Source organism: Elaeis guineensis, chromosome 13, assembly GCF_000442705.2.
Source record: "Elaeis guineensis isolate ETL-2024a chromosome 13, EG11, whole genome shotgun sequence".
NCBI classification, from domain to species: Eukaryota; Viridiplantae; Streptophyta; class Magnoliopsida; order Arecales; family Arecaceae; genus Elaeis; species Elaeis guineensis.
In genome coordinates, this window is record NC_026005.2 from 73,567,701 (window position 1) to 73,589,538 (window position 21,838).

At 36.1% G+C, this 21,838-nt stretch overlaps 1 protein-coding gene and 1 pseudogene across 1 annotated transcript; both read left to right on the forward strand.

Annotated features, from left to right (window-relative positions):
* The first annotated feature begins 1,440 nt into the window (after positions 1-1,440).
* Positions 1,441-20,707, forward strand: LOC105056049 (uncharacterized; annotated as a pseudogene).
* Positions 13,151-15,147, forward strand: LOC140853290 (uncharacterized). The gene is made up of 7 exons (XM_073247740.1): positions 13,151-13,334; positions 13,418-13,662; positions 13,742-13,945; positions 14,048-14,140; positions 14,301-14,402; positions 14,496-14,855; positions 14,957-15,147. Exons 1-6 carry the CDS (start codon positions 13,151-13,153, stop codon positions 14,793-14,795), a joined length of 1,128 nt encoding a protein of 375 aa, XP_073103841.1. The 3' UTR covers positions 14,796-14,855; positions 14,957-15,147.
* Positions 20,708-21,838: the final 1,131 nt, after the last annotated feature.

Consider the following 21,838-nt stretch of genomic DNA (forward strand, 5'->3'; position numbering starts at 1 on the left):
CTCAATAGGCACGGCGCATGGTGCACAAAAAATTTCACAAGTAGAGTAATTCTTTGTGCACCACGCACGATGCAAAAAATCATGCACCGCATATGGTGATTCCCAGAGATATCAGTGATAGTGTTATTAAATCTGATCCGGCCCAATTGATTAGATCGAAAATCTAATGACCCGACTATGGGATCGGACCGATCATTTAATTGGACCGTTTATATCTAAAATCCAGGATAAATCCGTGTGAACCGGCCCGTTGGACCGCGAACCATTTGACCTGGTGTAATCCGGTTGAGCTCTGAGCGTAACCTGATTGGTGGTGACACCAGAGGCGACGAGGGATGCAAAGCAATGATGGTGTCCAATCGACATAAGGTCTTCCTTAAGATGGGATCTTTGGACTCAAAAGCGGCAGAGAAGCTTCGTGAGTGGGGCAAAAGATGGGATTTGAAAGGTGGAGAGGGATTAGTGGATGGGTGAGTGTCTACCTCGAGGAGAAAGATGTTGGCAGTGAGATCAAGGGAGTGGAGGGCATCGGAGAAGAGGGAGTCATCGACAAGGTCGCGACCATGGAGGAATAGGAGTGAGGGGGCACCATCAAAATTGATAAGGATCTTGAAAACGGGGGCCTAGAGGAGGAGGCCAGCATCGAGGCCGAGAGGGCCAAGCTCTTGGGGGATAATGCAGCAGGCAACAATGGAGAGGAAATCCCAGAGGACGCAGACGACGTTGCCGAGCTTGGAGTTCTGATGGATCTAGATGCCGAAGAGGGGGGAGACGGCGGAGAGGAAGTGACAGAAGGTGTTGTAGGAGTGGACGCCAGAGCGCCATTGGAGGAGGAGGTCGGGTGGCGGGCTGAGGCGGTGGCACTGGGCGAGCCGGGCCTTTTAGGAGGCAGCGACGACAGCGTGGAGGACGCGGCAGCAGAGGGCGAGGCTGCACAAGTTGCAGGACTGGAGGTGGTTGGAGATCAGTCCCAGCACATCCGCCTCCTCCTCTGCTTGGCTCCCTCCTCTCTCCGCCTCCTTCTCTTCCATATGGGATCTCCTCCCTCTACCTCCTCTATCTCTGCTCTGCCACCTCTACCTCCTCTTCCTCTGTTCGTGCATTGGCTTGTCGGTTGGACCGCTGACCCGATGGTTGGACCGCTGACCCACTGATCTAGTACTTTATCCGGGTCAAGATCCAGGCTGGGTTTAATAACTTTGGTCGGTAAAATTTTTTTTGTTTTTTTTGCCGGCTCCATGCCCGTGTACGGTGCACAAAGAATTTGGCAAGTATAAGACTAGAGTACCCATCCCATGGGCTTGGATGGGCCACCGGATTCGCTGGGCCATCATAGTCCGACGAGATTAGCTGGCTGCTTTACGCCACGTGTTTTTTATTTATTGGATGCAGCGTCGTGGCGACACGAGCCAGCGCGAGACGGCCGGGTCTCCTTCACCATTTCGATTCCCTCCCTCTTTTCGCATTCTTTCATTTCGAACGTTTTGAAGCCAAGGAAGTGGAGGGAGGGAAGAATTCGCTCTCGGTTCTGCCAGGGTTCTTCGTGGAATCGCTCTGAATCGGCTCCCCTGGTACGTGGCCAATCCTCTCCTGCTATTCGATCTTCGGATCTAATCGTATCTGGAGGTATGACAGCTGTTTTCGAACAAAAAATCGATTTTTTACCTAAAAAAAGGAAAATTTTGTTTGTGCATGGGATATTTTGATTGATTCTTCTTAGATTTTATCTTAAATCCGTGGTCTGATAGCTTCACTGGGTGGCCCTAGATCTTAATTGGTCCCATTCTTGATTGCTCATGGTTTTGGTGAAAACTGAGTTTACCGTGCTTGTCATCTGGTTGAGAAATCTAGCTGGTTCTCTTCTTCTTTTCATCAAATTGCTTCCTTTTGACTATATCTGTTCATCATGTAGTGTTGAGGTTCTTCTAGATCGATAATTGTATGCCATCTTAATATAAAATAGATGAGTTTATGGAATGGGGTTCGTAGAAAGTTCTAATACCAATGCAACATTGCAATTTTCATTCTCGTAGAAAAAAAACAATTTTGATCCATGAAATGGTGCTGAATGGAACTTTATTGCATTCATCGAGCGGTGAAGGATTGAATAGTATCCATCTGGACCTGTTTTCATATCTGAAATTATCTGGATATGCATGCAAATTTTAGCATCCAACTAAATCTATATTCATACTTGTATCCATCAGAGAAAGAAGGATAGTGACATTAGACAGATATCCGATATCTATGTAAATTTCCAAATCCATTTTCAACCGTATGTATTCTTATGCAACTCTTCTAAACTCCAAAATGGAATAGGTTATAGCATCAACATTTTTTCAAATAATTTTCTTTCCATACGGCACATCTTTATTTTGGTGGATTGGATCCTTGACAGTCAGCTTTTTAACTCAAAATGTGTAATCAAGCAATATTATCAGGATCACTACAAGAGTCATGTAATTAAATAGATGCTGCTTTTATTGGAAAGCTTGTATACTTTTTTCAGAAATAAGAAAACATAAAGTGAAACAATATGTTACCTGTAAAGTTCAACCAACCAGTTTATATCTGTATTGTTTATTTCTAATTCATGTCTCCATCTGCTTAAAATAAATATAGGCACAAATTACAGCATTCATTTGTTATAGGTATCTGAATTCATATCAAATGAAAAATGAGAATGTGGATTCTAACCTCTTTTTAGCCTAATTCCTTCCCTGTTGTTAAAATGATGAATGCAAAATTTATCTAAATTCAAAGAGTGGTGAATTCAATAGTCGGCTACTCTGATCTGAAAGCAGGAAAATGGCGGGAGGGTTCAGAGTGCTGCATCTTGTCAGACCATTTTTGGCAATTTTGCCTGAGGTACAGAGTGCTGATCGGAGAACTCCATTTCGGGAGAAAGTGATCTACACTGTAATATCTCTTTTCATCTTTCTGGTCTGCCAGCTGCCACTTTATGGCATTCACTCAACAACAGGTGCGGACCCCTTTTACTGGATGTGTGTTATCCTTGCGTCGAACAGGGGGACAGTCATGGAGCTAGGAAACTCCTATTGTTACTTCAGAATTGGTGATGCAACTGTTGACTGGATCAAAGATTATTGAACTTGACAACAGCATGAGAGAGGATCGTGCTCTCCTGTAAGTGCTACTTGCTCAAACTGGAGAACACACTTAATGATGCTGGGTTAACATTATTTGAGGAAAATTATTCACTATCCTCTGGAGCTTTTTAGTTGTATAAAAGATGATGCCTTTTGAAGAAAATTATTCACTATCCTGTGTAACCTTTTTCTTGGTGAAGGTTGATGTCTTTCCATTATTTTATATGCTTTTTCAATGTGGGATGAATGTTGCTTGCATAGTATATTTTCAACAATGTGGTGTTCTGCTATCATTATCCTTTTCCTTTATGACAAAAAAAGCTGATAACTAATTTGTTATTTTTTGCTGCTCATGTTATGTAGACTGTAATGTGAGCTATATAGAGATACCCTGCATTTATGTACGAGGATGTACAATATGGAGTTTTAACACATGGATGACTTAAGTAATACGACAAGCTAAAAGCTATACAAATACCACCTTTTCCTAGTATACATATATAAACATTAGATGTGCTGCTCTACAATTATGAAAATGTTATAGAATGTCATATCAGTATCTGGATTTGTTTTTGAATAGTTGGTGGTCATATGAGATGGCTTGATAAATACTTTCTTACCATGTTAGTGTTTTTGGGTTTAACTATGGTAGTTTATCAACTTATATGGATAAAAATTATGTTTATGCGAGCTTCAGGCTCAAAGAATATTTGGTATATAGTTGAGGAATCATGATTTGACCTTTGAAATCAAGTTTTTGTATTCAATGTTTTACTTCGAGTCATTTACACATGTTGCTGAAGATGTGATAAAACAACTTTATTGTAGAAGAATATGTTATTAAGATTATGTATTGGCAAGTTAGTGCAGATTGTTGCATCTTGCATTCAGACCTTTGAGGAAGGATGGGCACAAGATGTATACAAAGGCAACGTTTTAAGTACCACGGGATGGGGCTGTTTTGATTTTTCTATAGACCAGAAGGTCCTGTATACTAATAATAGAGATGGCAGATATCCCATACCATCTCAAATCCATTTCACAACTAATCTTGTCTCAAACTTGGGATAGCAGGGATCCCCGCCATCCTGAGTTTGAGACGATCCCCACCATGCCACTGTTATTTAAAACGTCATATAAATGTGATGTTCATTAGATAAAAAGAGGGAACATAGATGATGTGGTCATTGCTTTGATTCCCTTAGGAATTTGACCAGCAATCTGGGATGTTGTTCTGTGGAGATATGCTGTTCCTTGTCTTTTCACCATTAATTATCCTACCTTTGCTTGAAAAGGGACCTAAAATAAGAAGATTGAGATTAGCTGCGCATGCATGCTTTCTGCATTCATTACTGTGTAAAGGGATGTTAAATCTACTGTAGAGCAACAAACGCCTGCCCCCCAAATCCCCCCCCTCCCCACCCCCTAAATTTTTGGCTGGTATTTATATATTGTCGTCTTCACAGAAATGGCGCACAGAAATTACTGGGCATCTTAATCGCCATTGGGGAGGCAGTTGCATATGTTCTGTCTGGGATGTATCGCAGTGTCAGTCAACTTGGTGCAGGAAATGCCATACTCATAATCCTACAACTTTGCTTTGCTGGCATCATTGTCATTTGCTTAGATGAACTTCTTCAGAAGGGATATGGTCTTGGATCTGGTATTTCTTAATTTATAGCAACCAACATCTGGTGAGTTAATTGCTTTTGCTTTCTCTCTCTCTCTTTTTTTTTTTTGCCTTAAATTTGGGCACAAGTTTAGATGCTGACAAACCAATTCACATTGTTTTTGTAGTGAAAACATTATCTGGAAGGCATTCAGCCCCACTACTATTAACAGCGGGCGAGGTGCTGTTATTGCTTTGTTCCATTTATTGATAACTCAATCAGACAAGGTCCGAGCTCTCCATGAGGCTTTTCTACCGTCAGAATCTTCCAAATGTGACCAACCTGCTTGCTACAGTTTTGGTCTTTCTTATTGTGATCTTTTTCCAAGGTTTTCATGTTGTTCTACCTGTGAGATCGAAGAATGCCCGGGGTCAACAGGGCTCCTACCCTATCAAGCTATTTTACACCTCTAACATGCCCATCATCTTACAATCGGCACTTGTTTCCAATCTCTACTTCATTTCCCAGGTATGAGATATGGCTCTTTCTAATTTTAATTTCTTTACCTCCAAAAGGTTCCAACCCTTTTCACATCTGATGCAGTTGCTGTACAGGAGGTACAGTGGAATTTTTTTGGTAAATCTGCTGGGCAAGTGGCAGCAATCTGAATATTCTGGAGGTCAATACATCCCTGTAGGTGGTCTTGCTTACTATGTGACAGCACCATCAAGGTGATTATGCAGTTTCTCTATTATTTGTGTTGTTTCTGTTCATGTTGGTGTGTTGACCTATGCTCTCTTTTGATTAGGTCTTGTTAGTTTACTTTCACTTCACTATTCTGTATTCATCATCTTTTGTTGATTAGTTTCTTTTATCCTTCACTAATTGTTACCTTCTTGGCTGAAAATTGTGCTCTATAGCCTGGCAGATATGGCTGCCAATCCATTCCATGCACTCTTCAATATAGTTTTTATGCTGTCAGCTTGTGCGATTTTCTCAAAGACGTGGATAGAGGTTTCTGGATCATCTGCACAAGATGTGGCTAAACATCTCAAGGTTCATTTTATCCTTTTTGTCATTTATATTTGCATTAATTTTCTTTATAAAAAAATGTATGGATATGATGATGCCTAATGAAATAGGAAATGTTCAGTTTTTGTCCTTTTTTTTTTTTCGGGCAAAAAATACTGTTTTCAGACAACTTATGTCTTCTGAAATTGTTAACTGTATTGGTCTTTCATTTTACTAATTCTTCGGGGAACATCCGCAAACTTAAAAAAAAAAAAAAGGAAAGAAAGGAAAAAACAACGAGGGTGTCGTTTTATATCTTGGGTGACTTCATCTTTCTTTCACTCCAACTTGTGACTGTCTGCTATTAGATGGTCAGATGTTTTGTTGGAGACTTTAGATACTTCAGACTCCTCATTTATAAGGTTAATATAATAGAAATATAAAAGAGTTTAGAAGTTTCTGGATATTTGTGGTCTAACTGATGAAATTTCTCTACCATGTCCTAACACTACAGGAAAAAAGGGAAATACCGACCTTTTTTTGCCGACGCTTTTGGAAAGCATCGGCAGGTTGCGCTGACCTGCCGACGCTTTTAAAAAGCGTCGTCGTTTAACGACGCTTAAAAGCGTCGTAAATCAACGCCGACGCTTTTAGCAAAAACGTCGTTAAATTAAGAAATTACCGACGCTTTTTTACTGTATTTAATGACGCTAAAAAGCGTCGTTAGGTTAGTTTAATACCCCCAATCTTCCGTGCCCTAATCTATCTCCCGCCGCGCGCCCTTGCTTTCCCTCCGCCGACCTGTGGTAGCGCAGCCGCCGTCCGTGAGCGCCGGCACTCCGATCTTCCTCGCCGCCGTCCGTGAGCGCCGGCACTCCTCCGAGGTACTTTTTTTTTTCTCTTTTCTTTCTTTCTTCTTTTTTTTTCCTCTGTCTCTCTTTTCCGCTCGTTTTTCTCTACTCTTTCTTTTCCTCTTTCGTTCTTTCTCTTATCCCAAGCCGTAGAGGGTTCCATCATGGGGGCTTCGAGCCACCATCGAAGCCTCCATAGTAGTATGTTGTTCGGACCAAGTACTTGCCTTCTTTGTGGACGGGGAACACAAAACAGTACTTTCGAGCCGAGTTGTCGGGGAAATACCTCACTCGAGAAAGTATGGGCACAACACCTGTAACTTTGGTTTCGGATACTTTCCCAACACTTATAAATTCTCCGTCTGGGGTCCATTGGATTCCACTTAATGTCTCCTCCTTGGATGCGCCACAGTTGATGAAGTAACCTGTGGATCATAAAACATGGGCTCAATACTAAGAATAAGGAACCAACAACAGCGTAAATTAATGTTTTGTTAATAGAAAATCTGTGGAAGTAGGATTAGGTGGATTCATATACGGTTCTTTTGGGATAATCCTTAGCCGCACATAAGAATGAAAACAATGAGAAGTAGAATTATGTTACTTCATGAATTTGACAAGATCTGCTAAAGCTTGAAACCTATGTGTATTTTCATGAAATTGATGCTTGTACAGGGAAATGGAACAGGTTAATATGAGAAGCAGGAATGAATATGGAATTATTTTGTGAATGAATGTGAAAATGTTCTTGTAAGAACATTGGATCAGCTGCCAAATGATTGTAAAATATGTGCTTTCTCATTGCTGGATGTGCTGCTGATGATGTATGCCTCTTCTTTCTGTGTAATAAGATTTCTTCAGTTATTTTACTTTCTGTATTTTATATGAAATCTCAGGTTGGATGTATTATTTGGACATGTTTTCTAAGCAATCTGCATCGCGAGAATTCTCCTCAACTGTCTCATCATGAAGAACTTTAAATCAGTTTAATAAATATTAATAGATATTTTTCTCCCCGCCGTATTTGATCTATTTAGTTAATTGTATGATATTGGTTAAGGCTTATAAATGATACTAACATATGATTTCTTATGAATGCTGTTTGATGTTGTGCTGATGAAAATGGTATATATATATATATATATAACATCAGTTGCTTACGAGAATTGGTTCACAACTGAAATCAAAATCACAACTGAAATCAACAATATCAGCAAGTATTTGTATAATATCTGTAGTCAACAAGATGATGAATGGACTGGATCTAACATTATATGAATTAACAGAAGCCTAATGCATTGACCTTTAAATGTGCCAACTTAATGCAGTCAATGGCTTGCAAAAACAGAGAATAGCAAATCCCCAAACATCTCATTATGAGTCGGATTAGTGAGTGTTCTAGCGGTGCAAGATTTGAACCAAGCTCATAGACAGCGACATTTATTTTCTTAATGGGCAGGCATTATATAGGACTGTCCTCTAGTACCATTTATTGAGCCGAAGCCAAATATTGAGCCGGGAAAGGTGCCCTGTTCATTTTATGAATTACGGTAGAAATCAAAAGTCCGTGGGACCAGTTAAAGCCATTACCCTGCGTGAGAGATGAGTGTAATCAGTGACGAGATTTAGCCTCGAGTTCAAATATACTCGGTAACTATTTACCAAACTACATTGGTTTTTCAGGGTGCTCGGCATGATGATGACTGTCTCCATGTACACAAGCACAACTTACAACAAATAAAAAATCTAATATCGAATGATGGTTGGTTCATATGTACTTGTGGAGCGAACGTATAAGTCATGATCATCTTCATCCACACCTCTCCTAAATTATCAAATATGGTAAACATGTATAGCATAAAATAAATGATATAGAGCTAGATCAATTTACAACCACACCCTCTTAGTATCTCTCTATGAGGTTCACCCAAAAATATATAGTACAATTAATTAAGGTTGTGATACATGATTGATGAATGGATAATTTCATAGTTTCATGAATCCTGATTGATTGCTTATCTGACATGTGGCGCTCGTTATGTGGCTGGACCCTGATATCATGTGGCCTACGTTATCCTTATCTTCGTGGCTGATGAAGATTAAGTATCTGGATTAAGCTGGGCCAAGTTTCTTTCTCCATTACTCCCCAAGTTAATATCAGGTATTAAATCAAGTTAATTATGAATTAATTTTAAAAAAAAATTGCATTGCATAGAAACATAGACCCGTCTTTTGATTAATGTACATATTCTATTGTATCCGTACATTTATTTATTTTTGTACGGATAAAAGAATTATGTACATTGATCAATTGATTGTCCAGTATGGACAGTTTGGAAAATGTGAGTAATTCTATAGGTCATTACCATAATCAAATGGTATGCTGAGGGTTCGGAATAAATTTCGGATGGTATTTTCCTTTTGTTCTTCCTATACGGAAGAACTAAGGGGAAATGCTGTCGAAATTTTTTTCGGCTCTTGTTGCATATCATTTGATTTTTGTAATTGACCTATAGAATTAATGCATTTTCTGAATGGGATAGGACCTTCTTTACCTATTAGTCGATGATAGCAAGCATTTACTATGTAAACTTTATCTAGCTGTTATTTTTTTGGATTTTATGAAATGACTGATATTTTTTACTCATTGCATTAATATAGATTGTATAATTTTTTTTATTTTTAGATAAATTGCAAGTTTGGTCAGTTTTATCCTACAATGGACAAAAGTTGGATAAATAAACCAAGGAATATTAAAGAATATTTAGATGGAGTTCATGACTTCATTAAATTTGGTATGGAGAAAAGTAGTTTGAATGGAAAGATTTTATGTCCATGTCGGAAATGTGTAAATAGTTCTTCTTTAGATCCACAAAATGTTGAAGAACATTTGGTATGGAATGGTTTTTTAAGAGGTTATACCGACTGAATTTTTCATGGAGAATCTATGTTGCCATCATCATGTAACCAACCCCTGACTCATTGCGGATCCACTAGCCTAAAAGACAATTCTGCAAGAGATGATGATATAAGGGGTTTGATCACAGATGCTTTTGGATTTGATGTTCAAAATTTAGTAGAATCCAGTAGTATACAAGAAACAGTTGGGATGTTTGATGGATGTACGCATACGGAACGTATGCATGTTGAGGAGCCCATACATACATCTAATGATGAGACAGCTCGTTATCACACCTTAATGAAAGATGCAGACGAAGAATTATATCCGGGTTGTACAAAATTTTCTAAGATTTCTTTTCTTGTACATTTATTTCATATAAAATATTTGAATGGATGGTCTGGAAAGAGTTTTACCATGCTGCTCAAGTTATTAAAGGATGCATTTCCAGAAAGCACTCGTTTACCACCATCGTATTATGAAGCCAAGAAAGTAGTAAAGAAATTGGATCTTGGATACGAAAAGATTCACAGTTGTCCGAAAGATTGTATGTTATATCGGGGTGAAAACGCTAATCAAGAGTCATGCAATGTATGTGGATCTTCAAGATGGATAACACAAAAAGAAGATCGAGATGATGTACTGAATAAATTGGATGTAACGCGGAGTAAAAAGAAACCGGCCAAGGTATTGCGTTACTTTCCTCTTATACCTAGATTGAAAAGGATTTATGCATCATCAAGAACAGCTTCGTCAATGAGATGGCATCATGAAGGACGTACAAAGGATGGAATGTTGAGACATCCAACAGATAGTCTTCAATGGAAAGCATTTGATGATAGGCATTCTGATTTTGCCTCTGATGTTCGCAGTGTTAGGTTTGGCTTAGCTTCTGATGGCTTCAATCCATTTCGGACCCTGAGTTCTACCTACAGCACTTGGCCAGTCGTTTTGATACCTTACAATTTGCCACCGTGGATGTGCATGAAACAATCATCACTTATCTTGTCAATGGTTATTCCAGGAGATAAGGGTCCAGGCAATGATATTGATATTTTTCTACAGCCTTTGATAGAGGAATTGAAACAGTTGTGGGAGGGTGTTGATGCATTTGATGCTTCCAACGGCCAAACATTTAAACTACGGGCAGCTTTGTTATGGACTATTAATGATTTTTCAGCATATGCCAATTTATCTGGCTGGAGTACAAAGGGACAGGTCGCATGTCCTTGTTGTGGAGATTCAACACATTCAATTTGGTTAAAACATGGAGGTAAATTTTGTTACATGGGACATCGTCGATGGTTGGAAGCAAATCATCCGTTTCGATTTCAGAAAGATTTGTTTGATGGTACTATAGAATTGGGATGTGCCCCTATTCCACCTTCTGGAACTGATGTTCATAGACAAATGGATGGCATGAATTACAGCTATGGTAAGCACTCAAAGTCCTCTAAAAAAAGAGGAAGGGATGATGTTGAAAGCTCAGTGCACGAAGGTTTACCAGAGGAAGTCAGTATCAGTACTATAGATGCAGAGGTATTTCAAGATCCAGACAATTATTTCGAGGATGAAAATGAGGAAGACACACAGATAGCATCTACACAACAGCCAAGTAAACATTTATGGAAAAAATGAAGTATCTTTTTTGACTTACCTTATTGGAAACATAATCTTATTCGGCACAATCTTGATGTCATGCATATAGAGAAGAATGTTTGCGATAATTTACTTGGAACATTTTTAAACCTTGATGGAAAGAGCAAAGATAACATGAAGGCACGTCTTGATTTAAAAGAAATGGGTATCCGACAGGAACTTCATCCTAAAATGCTTGCTAATGATAGAATTTATGTGCCTCCTGCATGTTACACAATGTCTGCTCGAGAAAAGGATAATTTTTTGGGAGTTTTGAAAAGTATCAAAGTACCCGATGGATATGCATCGAATATTTCACGATGTGTGCATCTAAAGGATCGAAAACTTTCAAATCTTAAAAGTCATGATGGTCACATATTGATGCAAGATATTTTTCCAATAGCTTTAAGATCGTCATTGCCGAAACAAGTTGTTACAATTGTACTTCGATTATCGTCATTCTTTAAGGCATTATGTTCCAAAGTTATTGATCCTCGGAAACTTGATCAGTTAGAATCGGATATTGCAATTACACTTTGCCAGATGGAAAAGATTTTTTCTCCTGGATTTTTCACTATTATGGTACATCTGCTCATTCACCTAGCTTCAGAAGTTAAAGTTGGTGGACCGGTACATTATAGATGGATGTATCCTATTGAGAGGTATTATTACAAACCTTAAATCTTTTGATAATTTTATTAGAAACAACAGCATATTGATATTTTAATAAATATTTAATTCTTGAAGGTATCTTGTGCGTCTTAAAGATTATGTGCGAAATAGAGCCTATCCCGAAGGCTCGATTGCTGAAGCATATATTGCGGATGAATGTTTGACATTTTGTTCAAGATATCTTCAAGGTGTAGAAACTATTTTTAGTCGACCTCAACGGCATAATGACTTTGTGGAGAATGCAGAACTGTATAAGTTCTTAACTGCTGGAAAATTCTTGGGAAGAGGTGAAGGTATTGTACTTGATCAAAAATCCTTAGCACAAGCACATCGTTATGTGTTACTTCATAGTGACATAATATCTGACCATCGCAGGTTAGTATATTTAAGGAATGACATCAAAATTTAAATTTTATATTAGATATAATGTTCTAAATGATATATTTATATTTTATGCAGTGAATTTTTAATTTATCAGAGACGAGCCAATCATAACATTCGTCCTAATGCAAGGATTGAACAGCGATGGTTGGTCGAGTTATTCCCTATGTGGCTTTCGAATCAGGTGTGATTTATATTTAATTATGGGATATATTAATTTTTGATACATATTTAATATCAGATAACTCAACTGCACTTCGTCATATCATTTTTTGTTAGGTATCAAAGATGATGGAGACAAATAATTCAGATGAACTAATAGCTCTTGCTCGAGGACCTAACAAGATTGTGAATAGATATAATGGTTTCATAATTAATGACTTTAAATTTCATACTAGAGAACGGGAGAAATTTAGAAAAACACAGAATAGCGGTGTTATGGTGGAAGCGGATGGAAAATCCTATTATGGTGCACTTAAAGATATCTATGAGTTGGATTATTATGAAAAATTTAAAGTAGTACTGTTTAGATGTGATTGGATAGACATAAACTCACCAAGGGGTTTGAAACAAGATGCAAATGGATTTACACTTGTAAATTTTTCAAGGTTGATACACACTGGTGTGTTATTGAAGGATGACTCATTCATTTTTTCATCTCAAGCTCGTCAAGTATTTTATGTACAAGACGCAAAAGATAAAGATTGATTTACTGTCATCAAAACAAAATCTAGAGACTTATATGATATGGAAAACCAAGTGGAGGATGATGACGATGACACTTATACACAATGTATGCCCTACAATTTTGTGCCAGCTGATGATTTAAATGCTACGACGACGTTGGTTAGAACAGAATTCGAAGAAAACACTACTGCTTGATTGTTACTGGTAATAATTATTTATGATGTATATATTTTGCATTAATTATTGTGTTATTTTACTCCATATATTAACTGATTCTACCTAGGTGACATCATGCGTCGTAGGGGACGATATGCTGGTGTGCAGTTTCAATTTTCACAGACAGAGGCCGGTACGTCTTCTTCAGCACAGCAGCCTGAGGTCAGTTCAGCTGCACAGCATTCTGAGCCCTGTCCTTCATCATCAGCACAGCACGATCCTCCTGTTCATCAGTCAGATGATGAGATACACGTGCAGGGTATATATTGTCTTTCATGTAATTTTTTTTTATTTCATTTTATGTATATTTATGATATAGTTACTTTTATGTATTTTTTGCAGATGGATCCGGGAGAGTACGCCCCAGACGCAGACCCACAGTAGTACGAGATGTGTGGCAGATGCGTGAGGGCGAGAGGATTGTTGTGGAGTGCAATCAGCTAGGTCAGCCAATTAAGAAAGCTGCCTGCTTATTGACTTCATTTTTGGGGACTGTTGCTCGGAGGCCTCAGCTATGTCCGTTGGGCTATGCAAAATGGAATGACATGCTTCCAACGTACAAAGTTGAGCTCCTCCGAGTTATAGAGGTAATGAATTGATGTTCATACTGTATATTAATTGTTAATCATTTATATAATTTATTTCATTTAACTTTTTTTTTTATAGAGCAAGTTTGTTCTCCCTCCATCCACTCATGATTTTGTAATGAAGTCTCTCAACCGCAAATGGAAAGAATATAGAGCACAATTGAAGAAGGACTATATGAGACAGGGTATGACAGAGGAGGAGGTTGCTAGGAATTGTCCTCCTGATGTACCCCCTCATCAGTGGATGGAGTTGGTTCATTATTGGTTCTCCGAGAGGGCACAGGTATATTATCTGTTTATTATCTTTTTTTCTTAAATATTTTATAAAAATATTGATTTTTATTATATATTATATACATAACAAGTTCTTTACTTTATTTTACAGACTTATTCTGCTATTGGTAGAGCTGCACGAGCAGCTCAGTCTGTTCCTCATACATCGGGGTCGAAGAGTTATGCACGACTCCGACAGGAGTTTGTATGTTCCTTAAACTTTCATAATTAATTTTTAATTTTTATGTTGAAATATTTATATAACTAATATCATTATGTATCGTGGACCATGTCTGTATCATGATACTCATATATTTTTTTAAATTATTATAACTGTTTGCTTAAAATTGAAATTATTTGTGTAGGAGGATGAGCATGGGAGGGAACCCGGACAAGTGGAGTTTTACCGGATGACTCATACTCATCAGGATGGTATTTTTGTTCGAGATGAGTCGAGAGATTTATATGTACGGCATTATTAATATTATATTTTTTGCAATGATTTAAATTTAATTTTGTTAGCTATTAATGTATAACTCTTGTTTTCAAAAAAAATACAGGAGAGGGCTACATCTCTCATTGCGGAGCGTGACGACGAGTCCGCAGCATCTACGCAGCAGAGCCGTATCGAGGCCGAGGTGTTCACAGAGTTGATGGGACCAGAGCGCTTCGGCCGAGTGAGGGGTTATGGAGTAGGAGTCACCCCCACTCAGTTATCTGAGGTTAGTAGATATACGCAGCATGCTGCAGCAGATGCTCAGGATTCACGCGTTCGCAGACTCGAGGCGGAGATACAGGAGATTAGACAGAGTCGTGCCGCTGAGATGGAGGAGATGCGACAGAGCCGTGCCGAGATGTAGGCAATGAGGGGACAGATTGATCGCTTTACATCTTTATTAGAGATGTATGGTTCATCTCAGGTAAACACATAATATTAAATATATATTTTTGTATTAATTTAATGATTTATATATTTTTATTTATAGATATGCAAATCATGCTTTTGATATGTTTCTTGTAGGCTCCTGGCACATCAGGCACCCGTCGAGATAGCGGCACGTCACGTGGAGACAACGACGACCATCCGCCTGCAGATTGGTTATATTTTATTTTTATTGTATTTTTATATTTATTTATATTACTCTTGATTGTAATGGACGATTAGTACTTTATTTTTATTTATAAAAAATATTGTCTTTTGGTTTGGTTAAATTTTCTATTTAAGTTTGCTTTTGATGTGAATGGTGGTGATGATTGTACAGGTGTGAATGTGAATGTGGTGATTGTACAGGTTTATTTTTGAATAATTGATATAATTTTGTACAGGAATGTATGTATTTTTTTTTTTTGTAGATAATACCTGTATTTTTTTTTTTCTCTTAAAACCTTTAACGACGCTTTAAAGCGTCGCAAAAAGCAATTTTAACGACGCTTATAAGCGTCGTTAAAGACAAAAAGCCGATAAAACCTTTAACGACGCTTTAAAGCGTCGCAAAAAGCAATTTTAACGACGCTTATAAGCATCGTTAAAGACAAAAAGCCGACGCTTCGAAAAGCGTCTTGGTAGAGTGGATGATGCGGAGTCATTAACGACGCTAAAAAGCGCCGTTAAAATTTCTTTTTGCGACGTTTTAAAGCGTCGTTAAAAATATATTTAACGACGCTTATAAGCGTCGTTAAGACAAGTTTAACGACGCTTTAAAGCGTCGTTAATGTTAATCTTTACGACGCTTTAAAGCGTCGTTAAAAAATAACGACGCTTTTAAAAAGCGTCGACGCTATTCGTCCCCACTCTTACATAGTCGACGCTTTGCCGACGCTTTTCGAAGCGTCGTAAAGCGAAATAGCGACGCTTTAAAGCGTCGTTAATGACCATTAATAACGTCGTTAATGACCATTTTTCCTGTAGTGTAATGACTTTGTGTACCTAGCAAGTCTATACAAGGCAATTTAGTTAAAAAGTCTATACAAGGTAAAGATTTTCTCATTTGTAACCATTCGAGTTCTAACTTGGGGAATCCAAGACCCAAGCAATTCGAGTGTTTGTGAGTCTTTGTTTCTTTCTTATGTTAACGGTGGTGCTTGCTTTGGTTTTAGCATGAAGGAATGTGCTCTAAGCTTAATTTTGAAGAGCAGTATGGCACCTACGTTGTTTGTTAAAGAGCAGTAAGAGCTTGCACTAGTTTTAAAACATGCTATAAACACCAATCCCCACCTTGGGGTCCTGATAATCTGCCATGTTGGCATTACGCTTGAAATGATCATAACTTGTCTTGACGCTCCAAGTCGAGATAATTGAATGCCTTTATTATTGACTGGATTTCTTGCTCCAGTCCTGGTACACATACCTTACTTAGTTGGCCTTGTGCATCTAAGTTGTCAAGCTGCCTCTTGAATGTTGATATGATGATTCCCAGCCACCCATGTTGAGTAGTCTACTCCAAGGTCTTGCACAACTTTTAATGGCTCAAGGTGCAAAACATTAAGGTTACGTTTGGTGGCTGGCAATCTATCTAGATTGCTGGTAATTTAAAATGGGCCCATCAGATTACTGTGTTTGGTATGTTTTTTGGGTGGCAATCTAGATTACAGATTGTCTTGGGGAGAGGTGGCTATTCAGATTACTACTTATTTGGTAATGTTGCAAAAAAATTTTTGGACAAAATTATCTCTAAAAAAAAAATCACACAAAACCCATCCCTCCATCTCCCTCCTTCGACAGCTCTCACTCTCCTCTTATTATATATAATAATATAATATAATATATTATAACATAATATACAATTATTATATCATTATTATATTTTTATAGTAACTATATTTATTACAATAATATAGTATATGATAATATCTTATATAAACCTATTATATATAACAATAAATTATTATATTATATTATATTATTATAATAATATATTATTATGTTATATTATTAAAATATGATATTACTATATGTTATTATATTATTATAATACATTATAATAATATATATATTATATTAAAATATTATATTAATATAATATAGTATATTATATAAAATTATTATATATAATAATATAGTATATTATATTATAATAATTTATTATTATATTATCATATAATATTAGATATTATATTAATATATTGTAATATATATTATATAAATATTATTTTATATAACAATATATTAATTATATTGTTATATTATTATATTATAATATATTATATTATAATAATATCTTTTATTAATATAACATAATATATAATATAATATTATTATATATAATAATATAGTATAATATATTATATTAGTATATTATATTATATTAATTATATAAATATCATTAATATTATATTACTATATATTACTATATATTATTATATTATTATTATAATATATTATAATAATATATATTATATTATATTAATATCTTATATTAATATAATATAGTATATAATATAATATTATTACATATAATAATATAGTATCTTATATTATATTATATTAATTTATTGTAATATATATTATATAAATATGATTCTATATAACAATATATTAATTATATTTTTACACTATTATGTTATAATATATTGTAATATATTAATATTATAATATATTATAATAATATCTTTTATTAGTATAACATAATATATAATATAATATTATTATATATAATAATATAGTATAATATAATATATTATTATATTATTAAAATAATATAATATAATATATTATAATAGTTTATTATAATATCATAATATAATATTATAATATACTATATTAAAATATATTATATTATATTATAATAATTATATAAATATTATTATATATAATAATATAATATAACATAATATAATATAATATAATAATATTATTATTAGGTTAAGGGGTATTTTAGAAATTTGATTGTTATACCAAATATGTCAATCAAAATTTTCAATAATTTTATTGCAACATTACCTACATGTACCAAATACAGTAATCAACATTACTGGCAATTTAATGGTGGCAATTTATTTTGAAGGCAATCCAAATTACCTTCCAAGATTGCTTGGCGATGCACTAAATGCAACCTAAGATATCTCAGAGCTAAGTATGAGGTTCTAAGTGAGGAGCCCTTAGCGAAGTATGGTGCAACATGTATAGTATATGCATATGTGTGTGTTCATTTATATATATAAAAACATATTAGATAAGTGCACCCTTAAAATGACCTGTACTATGAAAAATGCTTAGAAATCAAAAGTCATGTGCTTTGTAGCCTTTAACCTAAGAATAAAATGGATAAAAAAAAATGAATAGTTTTAATAGCATGGTACCACATTTTCTATGATTTGATCATCAAAGTGCATTTATGTAGATCATGATTAATGAAGTGGGCCATCAATTTGTATGGTCTATAATGTATTTTTGATCTGATCAGGGAAAAGGAAGGAATACACTCAACTCAAATCTCTTAAAAGAATATATAATAGGAAAATAGGCAAAAGTAGGGTCTAGGTTCCTTTTTTTCATTACTGATGATAAAATTACACTACAAAATCTTTATTTATACTAGTGAGACCCTTTCATTGTCCAAGACAAATTCCTTTTTCAATTAAAAGAGATTACAGCTTTCCTAAAATAGACATGACTAATGGAAATAATCATCGAGAATTTAGAATCCTACAGGAAGCAGATCTCAACTTCCACATCAATTTTGTCTTTAGCAACTTTGCTTAATTCTTTCCGGATTGAGGGATAATATTTGGACCAAGTCTTTCTTAAAATAAAAATCTTTCAGGCTTTCACTTTGACTGACCCATTTTGAGGTCTAAATGATGTGGCACCTGATTAATAGCTGCTTCAAAATCTTTAGGGGTTGACATTATCTCTTAGATCTTGAAGAGTCACCAGATATGGGAAAAAAAGAGCACATCATTAAGATATCGTATGAGCAAGTTAGCGTCTGACGTGCAACTTAGCTTTTCAATATAGCAGATCTCGTTCTTGAATTTTGCCAAGACCTACCCATAGTGGCCATAGCTGTCCGCATCTAGTAGGGTGATCCTTCTATTGAGCCCATTAATGCAATTAATGCTATTTATTTTCTTACTTGATATGTATGTTAAAGATCCCTAAAATTATATGATATTTTTTTGTCCACCAATTCTTGAAGGTTTAGATCAAACACAATGATTTGGATCTTCATTTTGAGTAGCCTATTATTATTTTTGGAATTGTTAAATCTTTTATCAAATATTTAACATTTATTGTCTAGTCTCACTCATATACAAGGTAATAAAGTCATTATGTAAATATATATGATGTCAAAAATAATAAAAAAAAAAACAATGCCAAATGTACATAGAAACATGTAAATAATTTGTCACACTCATATCAAACACACACAGAGAGACATACGCATGCAAACCACATAAACAATCATGAAGGCATGCCTTTGTGGGCCTAGGCACCTCTCAAGTTGCATCTCATAAGATGCGCATGTGGAGTGCCTGGGTCAGTTACATTCTCTTGTGGTAGACAAGGAACTTGGGTTATAGATGGGCATCCCTTGCACTTCAAGTGCACCTTAGGCGTGCCCATAACAAGGTTGAAATCTCATGCTTCCGTGAGCCCTTAAACTTGCTTATCCTTTCATATTTTGGTGGTGGTCTGTGCAGGTCTTGCGATAGACCTTAGGCTTGCAAGTGATCTTTCTTTTTTTCTCTTCATAAGCATGTAATGAGACAGCAGGATCAATTCTATAAGCAGAATTTAATACTTTGCATATGCAATTCTGACCTGTTCAGTGCATTCATACAAAACTCTTATGGTCTCCCTGTGAAATTCATTCTTGAAGCTAAATAAGGTCCATGACCAGTACATAGCCCCATAGTCCAGGTTATGTCATGAGGATAAATAGAACAATTATGCTCTTTATTTCCCCTAGTTGCATCACACAAACCGGTTTAGGAGTCTTGAAGTAATTCTTGTTCACCTGGGAAAAGCTATTACTGCATAGATCTTTTCTTCACTTCTACTCTTTTATTTGGAAATTTTCACCTTATCTATGTTGATCATTTGACCATGACATTTTATTTGAACTTTTGTTGTTTTGTTTTAGGAACAACAAATGGTGATGCCCGGTCATAGGGAGTCCAATCTGCAGGAGTTGAACCGCTACATTCCAACTGCAGCAGCATTCGGGGGCATGTGCATTGGTGCCTTGACAGTTCTTGCAGATTTCATGGGAGCAATTGGTTCTGGAACGGGGATACTACTTGCTGTGACTATCATATATCAATATTTTGAGATGTTTGAAAAGGAGAGAGCAACCGAGCTTGGGTTCTTCGGATTTTGATTCCGGAAAATTTGCACAAAGGACAGTCTAGATAAAGCTGAAAAGAGAGCCATTTCTTCCAGTTTTGGGGAAACATAAATGTGGGACAGATACAAGGCCCTTTTAACATCAGGTGTAGGAGTACGAGAAGTTTAGCTTTCACCAGTGTAGTTTTTTGTTCGCACAGACTATTCTGATGCTGGATAGACCAAGTTGGAAGGAAGATGTGCTGTCCAGCCAAAGTAGACAATACCTTTTTAGTGTTTCAATTCAGTTTATTTGATCTTTTAAGAAGCTTACAGATGAATGTTGATCTCTTCTTATCTCTGTACAATGAATTGTTACCACTTAATGTTCTTAGCTTGTTAATCTGTGCTTCTCCATGTTTCAGAAACGTCTGTTTTACTGCTTGACTAGAATTGAAAACAGATTGTGACATTTAAAGTCATGCAATTATACTGAACCTCAGGATGCTGTGGAATTTCTAATGCAAAATGTGTGCAGAAGGTATTATTTGACAATGTGTTCTGCATTGGAGTCTGACAGAATCCTTAATATGATCAGCAGAAGGTAGATTATTTATGGAGAGAAGGATATCATGTGGCCATTGTGTTCATGATTTAAGAAGATCAGAGTACATGCCATATTTGTGGTTGGTAATGTTTTTCTTGGATTTACCAGTTTGAAGTCTCTAAATTTAAAAAGAACCTATCTGCATCATGATTCTCATTAATGAAAAAGTGGTCAATGATTCACATAATGGAACATGCTATCATCACGTTCTCTTAAGCTTGCTTGAAAAATAATTAAAGAGGAAAGGCTTGCCTTGACAAGGACTAAACTCGGAAGGTAAATAGGAAACAGCCAAGAAAGAATCAAAGATGTTGAAGATTTATTTTTAACGTGTGCATCCCTTATATTTCATTACTTCTTCTGGAGATGAGTACTGAAGATTGGTATAAGTGTCAGCACATTACAATAAGAGCACCGATCACGGTGTACTGGCAAACTGAAGTAGCAAGAAACATACTGCAAACCACAAAATTCAACTGCTTAATGTCACACTTAAGAAATTGCTGATAGAAGATAGCCGATCACCAACCGCAGATAAAGAAATGGATATGTGCTCATGTTGGAATTCAAGATGAAGGCCCCCAAAATTTTCCTCACAAAAATGTTATGGTCCCCAACACACTTTCTTCCAGATCCTGTGATGTAGAAACTCTCATGAAAAGCTTCCCCTTAAATTAGAGTTTGTTACATTATTTATCATTTATATATAGTATTGTTCCATGCTGAATCTTGATCACTGAGTTTATTAGTTGTTCTATGGACTATGATAAATCAATATTAACTGGTCATGATGCAATCCTGTGTTTTAAGCCCGGCATCGATTTTTTACCAATTCATGATGTTCATTGTCGACAGCGCCATGAAGATCATGCCATTTCTGTGTTATCTGCACAGGTTCTAAATGCAGAACCACCTAGGATACCCTTCCCTTGCCACACAAAATGTCACCATCCTCACCTACCATAGCAGCTACATGTTTAAACCCAATCTTCTTTGGGACACATGATTTCTCACCGACATCCATACCC

Bases quoted from the DNA above. Each gene is read 5' to 3' on its own strand.
- LOC140853290 (XM_073247740.1), top strand. From the start codon at position 13,151: ATGCGTCGTAGGGGACGATATGCTGGTGTGCAGTTTCAATTTTCACAG. The intron at 13,663-13,741 runs GTAATGAATTGA...TTTTTTTTATAG, and splicing joins AGCTCCTCCGAGTTATAGAG to AGCAAGTTTGTTCTCCCTCC. The intron at 14,141-14,300 runs GTATGTTCCTTA...TTATTTGTGTAG, and splicing joins CACGACTCCGACAGGAGTTT to GAGGATGAGCATGGGAGGGA.